The 11,604-nt window shown below is 50.5% G+C and overlaps 3 protein-coding genes across 3 annotated transcripts; 1 reads left to right on the top strand and 2 right to left on the bottom strand.

Moving 5' to 3' along the window:
- Positions 1-374: 374 nt before the first annotated feature.
- GT037_004547 (uncharacterized protein) lies at positions 375-1,734 on the top strand (the record flags this gene model as incomplete). The annotated part of the gene is made up of 2 exons (XM_038929594.1): positions 375-526; positions 573-1,734. 2 exons carry the CDS (start codon positions 375-377, stop codon positions 1,732-1,734), a joined length of 1,314 nt encoding a protein of 437 aa, XP_038787866.1.
- A 636-nt stretch (positions 1,735-2,370) lies between these two features.
- On the bottom strand, positions 2,371-3,681 carry GT037_004546 (glycosyltransferase family 2 protein; the record flags this gene model as incomplete). The annotated part of the gene is made up of 2 exons (XM_038929593.1): positions 2,371-3,474; positions 3,535-3,681. The coding sequence occupies 2 exons, from the start codon at positions 3,679-3,681 to the stop codon at positions 2,371-2,373; spliced, it is 1,251 nt and encodes a 416-aa protein (XP_038787865.1).
- A 958-nt stretch (positions 3,682-4,639) lies between these two features.
- Positions 4,640-10,844, bottom strand: GT037_004545 (uncharacterized protein; the record flags this gene model as incomplete). Its single annotated transcript, XM_038929592.1, has 7 exons — positions 4,640-4,695; positions 4,746-6,174; positions 6,226-6,608; positions 7,338-8,832; positions 8,883-8,983; positions 9,038-10,462; positions 10,520-10,844. The coding sequence occupies 7 exons, from the start codon at positions 10,842-10,844 to the stop codon at positions 4,640-4,642; spliced, it is 5,214 nt and encodes a 1,737-aa protein (XP_038787864.1).
- Between the last annotated feature and the right edge of the window lie 760 nt (positions 10,845-11,604).

Raw genomic sequence — 11,604 nt, 5'->3', positions numbered from 1 at the left:
TGCCCCAGAAATCTTAGCCATCTACGATCAGCTCCGAGAAGCCAAGCGACATGGTACTGTCATCTTGGAGATCCGCGGTCGAGCGACTGTGACCGTGTTGTCATTATTGTGACAAGTGTAGGTATTGTGCATCATGTTGTATGGACGCATTCTTGGGATGTACGGAGTGGTTGCAACATGCGTCCCAAAGGCGACCTCGCAGATACAGTCGCTGTGGAACCATTGACGTCATCGTCGCCCGCGTACCTGCATTAGCCCTCGCCTCGCCCCTCTCCAAGCCATCCACGTCTGCCACTATTGTTCATCCTCGAAGGCTTATCGACTCACTGCCTGGTAACCAGTCAGAAACTCCTTCGCCAATCAGCACCAAAATCATGGCTGAAATCGCAGCAGGCGCTTATGTCGCTGCGGAAGTGGTTGAACACACAGCAGAAGCAGGCTACGCTGCTTACATCGTCTCTAAGCCAACGCTCCCTCTCAAGGTTACCTTTACACGCATAGCCACAGCAACAGGTGATACTTCGGCGTATGTACCTTACTATTGCTGTAGTCAGAACCCAGCTGACTTTCAGACGCTCGTTGGCACGCTCCAATCATACAGTCACAGTGATCGGTAACAAAGCTTATGTTTTCGGTGGCGACACTGCGAACAATGCTCTTGCCAGCAACCATGTGCATATCGTCACTCTTGAACATTCTGGGAAACCAGAGATGGACTATAGTATCATCCCGGCTTTGCCAACATCTGAAGGTGGGAACACACCCGCAGCAAGATCGAGCCATGCAGCCTGCGCATTTCATGGGAATGTAGCTGTATACGGCGGTAGCGACGAGGGTGGCGGTCTGATCGATGAACAGTCCTCTATTTGGCTCTTCAGCCCCGAGAGGAAAAGCTGGGATATTCTACAACCATCAAAGGGAGATGTCGAAACTGGAGATATCGGCCCTGGACCACGTCGCAATGCCCAGCTTTTTGCGCATGATCAGCACCTGATACTGTTTGGTGGAGTTGATGGTTCTGGCGATAACGCATCAGATCTGTGGCAGTTCGATATTGCTGCGCGCTACTGGACGCAGCTTCCGACAGCACCAGTCGCAACATCGAACGCTGCACTAGCGAACGGTCAACTATGGCTGATATCTGGTTCCGATCCTATGAGCAGTCAGCTGCACCACATCAGCATCTCCTCGTCGAGTGAAGAGAGAAAGTGGGAGTCTTTCACGTTTCCAACCAACCCGTTAGCACCAGGCCCTCGTGCACGGCATGATGGAGCGCTACTGCCGGTAACTACTGGCTGGGGTAGAAACTACCTTGTCTATCTCTTTGGTGCTCGTAACAATTCCTCTGCTGATGTTTCGAACACCGAGCCAGAAGATCCCAAGCACGCAGATGAAGTCACTCAGTTCAGCGACACCTGGGTCCTCCAGATACCTTCAAGTGACTTGGAGGCTAAGCCGTCAATGACGCTTAAGAACGCTATCAATCCGGCAAAAATCAAAGATGCTATCAGGTCTGCCTTGGGTGCTGATACAGGGCACCTGTCCTGGGCGGAGGCGGTAGTACAGCTACCTTCAGACAAGCAACTGGAGGAAGAAGATGGCAAGCTGCATCCTGGACCGAGAGCATTTTTCGGTGCGGATGTTATGGAAACAGGTAGCGGTCTAATCTTCTGGGGTGGAGTGGACGCAAAGGGTGAGAGGGTTGGTGATGGATGGATCGCAAGGTTTGAGTGAGCGATGAGGTATCTAAGGACATGTATTCTGATGGGGACTGCAAAAGCGCACAATTACATTCGAGTTCCTTATGTGCATCTTCTTGTGCATCTATCGATGATGTCCATCATTGAACCGTCTTTGCCTTACCCTGGGCTTCCATGAGCTGGATACGATCAAAGCTTCCGCCAGCAGGTGAAGGTTACAAGAAGTATATATTGGAAGGGATGTGATGTGAATAATGAAAAAAGAGACTGTGTACTAGTAAAGAAGAGATATGAACTGATGGAGCAGATAATGCTGTCCGGAGACGAATGTAGCGTTATCCAACCGATCATCGAAAGAAAAGACAATGTACGTCTCAAGAAGCCCAAGCGTACATTTGACTTCTGCATGTTACAATATGCGTCCAATCCTGATGAGCAAACGATCGCAAAGCGGCGACGCCCACTCTGTGGTAGCCAATATCGTTAGCGTAACGTCTCATCATCAAAATAGCGGATACGTGTACCATATGACGATTGAGGATTTTGAGAGGCTTTTCATACCTAGCAATTGGTGACCTCTGAACGGCTCAACGGAACTCAGCGATAGCTTTCCCACGAAGGACTTGTTTGTGCAACCTAGAAGAGAATTTTCTTTGCTACCTTCAGCCACTTAGTCTCTACGGTAGATGCCTGTTATCCAACAAGCTCTCAAAAGCGCGAGACCCCACGCCATCCCAATGCTATCCCAGACTACGTTCAGCTTACTGCCCATGACCTCCTTCCACCCGATCGCAACTTCAATCATGGCGATATCAGCACTTTCAGCGAGCATCAACATCTCGACATCAAAGATCCAACCTTCAGAGTGCATGTACGGGACAATGTACGGCAACGCCGGTCGCGAGAATAACTTGAAGCCGCACTGTGTGTCCTTGATGCGCGCAGTAGCCGGAGGTGTCATGATGCGCAGGAGGATGTGGAACGAGTGCATGAGAAAGTTGCGGAGCTTGGAGCGTTGGACAACGGCTTCACTACCGACAAGGTGAGCTCGTGAACCGATGGCGACACCACGTCCATGTTTGTCCTCTATGCTTTGACAGCCATCAACAAGGGCTCCGAGGTCAGAGAAGCGACTTGCGCCGTCTGCGTCCGCGAAGACGATGTACTGGCCTCGAACGTGCCGCATGCCATGTGTGACAGCTCCACCTTTGCCTCTGTTCTCTTCAAGTGTAATGACGCGAATGCTGCCGTGTGGAATGTGAGTGGAATGTGGTGCCTTTGCGTCACCGTTCTTCGACCATGGCCCTGGCTTTGACTTTGGATGCTGGCTGAGTTGATGCTCCTTCGCAAACTCCAGCGCTTTGTCAACGGTGCCATCGGTACTACCATCACTCACAATGAGGATCTCCCATCCTTTCTGACTCTTCTCACCCTTCCCACCAGCATGCGCATCGCCATATTGACTCTCCAAATAGTCAACGGCCTCTTCCAACATGCCCTCCAGGCGCTCTTCCTCGTTGTATGCGGGTACCACGACGCTCATGAACAGCTCTGGTTCCTCAATAGGCATCTGTGGTGGTATGACAACCTTGCTTCCTGGCTCTTTCGCTGCTTCTATCTTCGCCGCCTCCTTCTCTGCCGCCCATTTATCCAGCCAACACGGAAGTTCCTTTGGATGGCTTCTTGCGCCGTCGGGTAGAATTGTCGTGTATTGTTTCTCGGAACGTCGTGGCAGTCGTGGAGTAGGTGCTAGGAGATTCAATGCTATATAGAACTATCACACGTAGTTGTATTAGTCGTGTGCATCACTTCAAATGCGTGTATGAATTCATACCCAGAAGCCCATTGCACAAAGCAGAAAGCCCAAGCCTACGAGAAGCACCCATGTTGGTGGCATTTCAATAGCGCGCTTTGGGTGCGACTCGAAGCCATAACCAGCACCCAATCTCTGGGTATCGAAGGCGCGGTTCTCTTTCGACATGGCGATTGCGGGGCCCTAGAGAGGGCTGTCCAGTGATGATGCTACCGGAATGCTGTTGACATTGAGTTGGGGTCGCGACCGCTGAGACCCAAGCTTGAAGCGACTCAGAGGAAATGCGACAGATGAAGAGTGAAAGCAGTAATGGTTGCGCGACAGCCAATTGGCACGGAAAGATGCAACGTGGAAGCTGACGTACCTGACGGCCCGAGGGTCGTTAGTCAGCCCCGCTATAGCGCCGGTAAGCTATTAGCTGTCCCAAACCTACCTAGGTAACAAACCAGCAAATACATGTTATGCATCCAGTATGGGCCAAAGTAAAGAAATCGAGGTCGGTATCAAACATCATCAGGCTCGGCATTCGTGCGATACACTCAAAGATGAAACATCAGCACTCTATAAGAGCTCAAATCTCGAAGATATGCCATCAGAAACGGGCATCTTGGTGTACGAACCAAGAGTGTGCTATCCGAAGTGATACGACTGTAGATATTCGCCGGTCTTGGATTCTAGGAGCGCGAGTGTTGGGACACGAAAGACATCAAGCAGCGACAACGATCGCAACGTCGCTGTACACAGGGTGTTGGAGGCATGGGTAATTGGAGGCTGCTGCAAAGCAAACGACGATCATGAGAGTGATGATTTCTTGTTCACAGCCCACAGTCCACAGCTCGCAAATAGCTCTATACATTCTTGAAGAACAGCATGTAGGCAAGCACTAGGCGAGGAAGTCTACAGTGAAGGACCAATAGCTTCATCATTATAGAAAAATATGTTGGGCCACCGGGTCTACCATAAGTATACAGGCTTTCAAAATAACAATGTGTAATCCATTTCAAAGTGCCTTCCCAAACGCCCCCGCTGTTTACACTGATATATGCGATGAAAAAGGACATGGCGTCCACAAATTCTAAGGTACCGAACGGATTGCGATTGAAGCGCCAGCATGGAGGGAAGCAAGCTATGCTTCTTGTCCATTCGCCTGCGCAGCGCGTTTGTCATCTTCGTCAATATATACTGTGTTTTATGAGCGTCGAGCATGCAATGGGGATGTGTTTGCAACTTACCATGTGGACGAATAAACCAACTGCACACAAACGCGGTTCCAAAGGTTGCCGCAAGACACACAAAGACAGTTTGGCGGTATGTCCCAACAGTCGCACTAAAGATGCCGTTGAAGATGGTTGGACCTACCACACGTGCAACGGCGTGTAGTAGACCTGTTGCACCGAGCAATTGACCGACTTGGTCCTGCGGTACGTGTTTCGTCAACGCAGCGCCAAGAGTGGGTGAACCGATACCACCAACAGCAGCGATAGCTCCAGAGAGCGCGAACAGTTCGCCTTTGCGGGCAAGGGCATAACCGATGAAACCAGCCATGTCGAAGAAGATAGCGGCTCGAATGACGGAAAGATCGAACAGATCAGAGCCCGAGCTGCGCAGACGCGCCGCGCCATTCTTACCGCGGAAGATGCGCGTTAAAATAGGCAAGATGACGAGAAGAGCGAACACACGGGAGCTGTTCACAATGGTGGTAAACCGACCAGACTCTAGTTCATGCCAGTCAAACTGCCGGCGAGTGTAGACCAACACAACGCTCATGGCACCCATTGCGACACCAAACATGATGGTATCTGTGGCGGCTAACAAAAGGAGATTCCAACGCACAGCAGACGATGTTCCAGGGCCAGTTGGCCAGAGGATCTTCAAAGGACCAAAGAGGTTGATGGAGCGTAATTGGTTAATAAAATCTCCAGCAGGACCTTGTCGTTCAAGTTCTTCCCTGCGCTTCTCACGCGCAGCTTCCTGGCGTGCTTTGCTGAGGGATTCGGGAACAAGGAATGTGAGGAACGCGATGAAGATCAAATGAGCACCGAGGGCCATATAGAAGATGAGCAAGACAGCTTCAGTCTTGCCAACGTACTTCTGGCGCGCATTGATGATGTATCCAGCCAGTGCAGGCCCAATGGCGATACCACCGAACAGACAAGCGTGAAAGTATGAAAAGGCAACATTCCGTTTCTGTGGTGCGACGCAGTCGGATGCGTAGGAGTGCGCGCATGCCATGCCGACGATGAAGGATCCGGATATGCCTTCCAAGCAGTAGCCGACAAGAATCCAGTTGACGTGTACAGTCTCGGGAAACTTGGCTGCCAGTATGGTGAGCATCTCACCGAAAAGCGCACCACAGGTGTTGGCAATCATGAATTTCTTCCTTCCATACCGGTCCGAGAGCGCACCAATCTTTGGACTTATGATAGCAGAGAGTATACCGGAGCACAAGCTGGCGTATAGAAGGAAGAGCGATGAGCGAGAGGAAACGGCGTCGTTCTGGCATCGATCTTGACCCGGGTCCATGGGAGAGGATATTGGATCGGTCTCCAGAGTAGCGTAGTACTCTTCGCACACCAAATCCATAATCAGGTTGATTTTGGGTACTATGATGCCACCGAAGGCTATGGTGAACAGTAGGAAGGGCGGCAATAGCCAGAATATCTGTGACCGTCAGCCAGTGATCTCTGAGTGCAGGGGACTCAATGCGCGTACCGAGGGCCGCTTCCACCAGGGAAGACCTCGAAAGTCAGCGTCTCCTGCCCATTCTTCTTCTTCGTTGTCATTTCCATCGCCATTCGCACGCCCATTGTTGTGCCTCGAAGAACCCAGCAGCGGCGCGTCTTCGTTGTCGCTGTCGGGTCCTGGAGATCTTGCCCCTGACTTGTTCGCCTTCTTGAGATTCCTGACGCGCGCTCTAAACTCCTGCTCCACCTCGATATCCTCAACAAAGGCGGCGTCTGTCGTGGAAGCCATCTCGAATCGCTTGTGTTCTCCAACTCGTGTCGCGTCGGGTGTTTTTGCTGTCGAAGGTGGGGATCCGGGGTATCGTGGGGCGCTGTTTAATTCACGACCGTGTGCGCATTGCTGTAACTCGACTACGTCCCCAGTCAGTCTCCCCCTCATTAGGCGACACGGTAATGGGCGAAGAAACGTCGCGCCTCGCTAGTTGCAAGCTAATGGCGGCGATTGTAATCATCTTCGGCATCGGGTACAAGTGCGAATTTAGCTTACCAAGAATAGAACGCCTCAAAGTCGCCAACAACCGCGACGGTCAGCAGTGAGAAGGAGCGGAGAGAGGGAGCCAAGGTCGTATTTCAACACTTTGTCCGCGACATTGCGTCCGCTAGCGCTCCTTCACAAAAGGGCTGACAGGGCGAGACTTTGCGGATTCGTCGTAGATACAGGATCATGACGTTGCGATACTTGATTATCAGATCCCACGCGATCGGCATTTCGGGCGCGTTAGTCCTCCGCGGGCACTAGTGCATATACGTCCGAGTGCCATGGACCAATGTCTTGCTTGCTTTGGAATGTGGCTTTCGCAGTCGTTCTTTCGCTGGCGAGACATGTTGAGGAAAGCCATATCCTCTACATTTATCTTGTCATCATCGACTGGTGCACAGACAGTAGCGCTGCGAACACACTGGACGTACCTGGAGACATGAAAGAGACACGTGACTTCCTACCTAGTCTCCAATGTTCGAGCATCTGTATTTCATCAATAACCAGACCATATGTTTGATGCTTTCGTAGGTCACATTCACCGAGAGATACGAGAAGCACATTGAGACAAACATCTACCATGTTTCCTTCTTATTACTGACTTAGGCTATTTCTCCAAAGCTCAATTACACCCTGTAGATCTTTCAGCCGTGCAGGCCTGACAAGGTAATTATCAACACCAGACTCGTATGCTGCATTACGATCTTTCCCACTCACAAGCCCAGTTAGTGCGCATATGTACGTCCTATCACGCTTCAATCGTGCTTCCATCTCACGAATCTCCCTCGCTACATCGAAGCCCGAGACCTCTGGCATCGAGAGATCGAGGAAGATAAGATCAAAAGGTTGCACAGCTTCACCGTTGTTCGGTTCCATGGCGCTTTTAAATGCGCATATGGCTTCCTGACCACCACCTACAGACGTTGCAGGCTTTTTGCTACATTTGCGTGCATACATGGTAAGCACCTTGAGATTGACAGCGTTGTCGTCGACAAGCAATAGTTTCGGCTCCGCTGCGAGTGCTTTCAATGGCGTAGTCAACTTCGGCTGTTCTACTTGCACTGTCTGTAATTGTATGTTCTGTTCTGGTGGCCGTGCTTCGATGGGCTCTCTCGATGCTTGTACCTCTGGAGTTCTGGACTGGGTGGCTGCTGGCATTGACTGTGGATGCACAGCGCTTTCTTCTCCGTCTGATTTCGGGTTTTCTTCGAGCACTAAATCTGACAGTGATGATATCGGTGGGTCGTCGGATGTGTCGTTTATTTCCACACTCGACTGATTGAGGTTTCCTCTGCCCAATGGCTTTTGACGTCCCGCAGTTACTGATGTAGCGTCGGAATGGCGACGAAGCTCGGGAGATGAGACTACATCAGGGAACAAGTGCGCCAGCGCACCTTGAAGTTTTGAAATAGTCACTGGGCCAGTAATGGCTGCGATCTTTTCAGAAGGCGTTGTGTGTGGGATGAGCGCGGTTTGCATATCCGGATAAAGCAAGAGTCGCTCAGCGTCGCTGTACGTGCCACCGTAGGTCAGTTCTGCGCTCTCTTCGTCTTCTTTCAAAGCGATAAGCAGCCGCGACTGCGAATTCATGCTTGCAATCTGCCAAGGAATGACCGTGATACGAAACCACCGTCTTAGACCTTGCGTAAGCGAATCTAGTAGTAATCCAAGTCGCCGTTGGTCTCTCACTCCATCGCCCGTCTCCCACCGTCCTGGGGTGAAAAGACTGATTACTAGCTGAGGCAACTCAGCAGTACTAGATTGAGTGTCGATATAATCTGCTGCACTATCCAGTGGGTGGTGCAGCAATTGAGTCGATGGGAGCCTAACGGTGAAAGTAGAACCTTTGTTTTTACTCGACTCGATCTGTACATCGCCATCAAACATAGTGACCGTCTGCTTGACTATAGAAAGTCCAAGACCAGTACCCTCGGTGACAGGATTTTCTTGAGAAAATGGATCAAAAATCGAATGGCGAATAAAGTCCGAAGCTATGCCCTGCCCAGCGTCCGTGCAAGAGACACTAATAGCATCATCCGTGATGTTCAATGAAACTCGAACACAGTTTGTCGACTCACCAAACTTCAAGGCATTGTTCTTTTCAGTGTTAGTATGGTTTATGTAGACATGTTTGTTGAGTAACTTACCATAAAGTTAGTTAAGATTACGCGAAAGCTACCGACAGCCTTCAGGCGGCAGGACCATGTGGCATTCGTATCGAACACTATAATCGGAGGATGTATCGCAACTGTCGGACGTGAGCTTGAGCCAGTCCTTTAGTACGGACTACCAGTGCACTAACCCATGGAGGGCTCAGATTGAACAGCCTCTTTGAGACGTAATCTTTGTGACTCACTATGTATGATATCTTCGCAAATATTAATAGCCTCTACAGTGTCACTCTCCCTCGGGGAAGCTGCCGGTTTGTGTTGTACAAGGCTTGATGGATGAACGAGTCCTTCGCTTGGGACATTGGATCCGGTGTGTTCTAGATTATATGGCCTAGAACTTATGTTGCTGAAATAGAGAACACGCTCTATGGTATCAAGTAGTGATAGGCCACTGTATCTCGCAGTCTCTAATAAGTCGTGTTGGTGTGCATTGTGCGGTATATCAGCTAGAAGCTCAAGGCTTGATAGCATGCCATGTAGTGGTGTCCTCATCTCGTGAGATACTGATCCGAGGAAGTCTGATTTGATCTTGTCCATAGCTTGTGCTTCTAGACGCCGCACTTGCGTCATGATAGTCGTGCAAAACGCAGATATAGACGCAAGATCCGTCGAGCCGAGGTATACCCTAGACTGAGTGTTGGCAAATCCCAATACTGCACCGGTGGTCCGTTCATGGAAGGTGTCCCAGAGCGGCATCAGAACGATCTGTACTGCTCCTGGAAAAGACCTCGACAACTCTGTTGATATCATTGGATCATCAACTAGAGCAACGTCACTTGCACTTGTAGCAGCAACAATCTTGCTTTTCTCGTCGAGTACCTGGAAGACAGCCCCCTGAGGAAATAATTCGAGTAGTCGGCTAGTCAATGTATGGCTTAGGCTCCGAGGCTTATGAGCTCTGGGTCCTAGATGCTCTGCTAATATACTAGAGCCATTCCAGGCGGGATTTCTGTTGACGAAGTTACCCGAGGGTCCTGGTTCTTGAATCCGAACTCCATCAAACTCGAAAGCATCGTAAAGCAGCGTCGCTGATAGCTGATACAATCGTAGAGCGGAATCGTTGTACAGGTTCGAGACCAGAGACTGCTGCTCGTCACGACTCTCTGGCAAAGGCTGCTCCTGCGCAGACTCAGCCGCCAGTCCTGCAGAGGAACCCATCCTCAGTAACGAAGCCACACCTTGGTTGAACTTGAGCAATCTTTTGCCTTCTAGCGCTTCTACTGCTTGTTCCAAGTGCTGTATAATATGTGATGCTGTTTCAAACAAGTATGAACGATGAGTCTTTGACAAGCCTTCCTTCGACGGCGTGGAACTGAATATGAATACCGTACCGATATTTGGTCCATCATAAGGATTGAGGGGAACACCCACGTAGTGTCTGAATTTGGCGATGTCGCCCCTTACAAAAGGCAGGTCTTTGGTTCTCTCCGACGCGGCCATGTCGAGCTCTTCATAAATGGCCAAGTTGCCGGGCTGATTCTGGCGTGTGATGGTCCGCTCACACAAACCTCCATGATGGGTAACCGATTCGCATCCATACCATTTCGTTGAATCTTCTATATCAGTTAGATTCTCTGCTAGTGTAGTTTTAGCATGGTATCCAATTCACTTACCCAGTGTGACTTTGGCATCATTCGCATTATCCCGACTGGCCCCCGAGATGAAGTATTGAGTATGGTCGTCTAGCAAACTGACCATTGCCAAATCGGCGCCCGTTTGATGAATAATGCAACGCAGCATAGCAGCGAGCGCGCCATCCGGTTCATTTTTGATATAACGTCCCTGCCGCTCTGAAAGCGTGCCTGTGAGGCCAGCTTCCGAGCCGCGTACGTATTTGACGACAGATGGCAACACCTGGCAGAAGCGTCTTACTTGCCATACTCGGGTGCGGTCGGTAATGATTGCTCGTTGTTGCTCACTAAGCTGTGATAATGGCATGGCTTGCGATGGCTGTCGGTGAAATCCTCCGCGCGAGCTGCCTGGTGCACGGAGAACCCCGCAGACAAGCGGGGACGATTGTTCTGGTGCCTCGTGCGTGGAGTAACTGAGTGACCCCGAAGTCCTTCCACATTAGAGGGTCCGATACGAAGAACACGGTCGCGCAAAGCATGCGCGTGCCATATAGGTATGGTCGACTATGTAAGCGCGTTTATTATGCACGACTCGAGCCGATGTTCGCCTCAATTTGTTGCTTCAGGGTGATGTCATAACAGGCGTTCCACTATTCTCACAATGTTGATACGCTGATCTCTACAAACTTCTCCACTCTCTGAGTCGGCAATCTTCGCGAACCATCGTCATTGCCCATCTTCTCATCGCAGATATCGGATGTGATATTCAGACTTGAGGTGTCTTGACGTATTTTGTCGTAACATAGCACCCCAGCAGGTCTGCCTCGGACGAAGAATAATTCGGGGCTCCATATCGAGGCGCAAAGCAAGAAGCCAGGCAACGGCTTTCAGCGCGAAGCTAAAACCTCATTTACTCGCATCAGTCAGTCTCTTAGCATTATTCAATTCTATACACGAACTATTGCTTGGCCCATGTACCTAGGTAGCACTAGGAAATCGGAAAACACTCTCTACATCGCCAAGTACAACACACGGTCTCGGAGTTTGTTTACGATGTAGAGAGCTTCACTTTTGAAGGTTGATTGTGGAGGATGTGCGACTAATCTCCGCAACCGAGCTGCGCCATC

Source organism: Alternaria burnsii, assembly GCF_013036055.1.
Source record: "Alternaria burnsii strain CBS107.38 chromosome Unknown 698, whole genome shotgun sequence".
Classification (NCBI taxonomy): Eukaryota; Fungi; Ascomycota; class Dothideomycetes; order Pleosporales; family Pleosporaceae; genus Alternaria; species Alternaria burnsii.
Note: the sequence above shows the minus strand (reverse complement) of the source record. Positions and strands in the feature narration are given on the sequence as shown.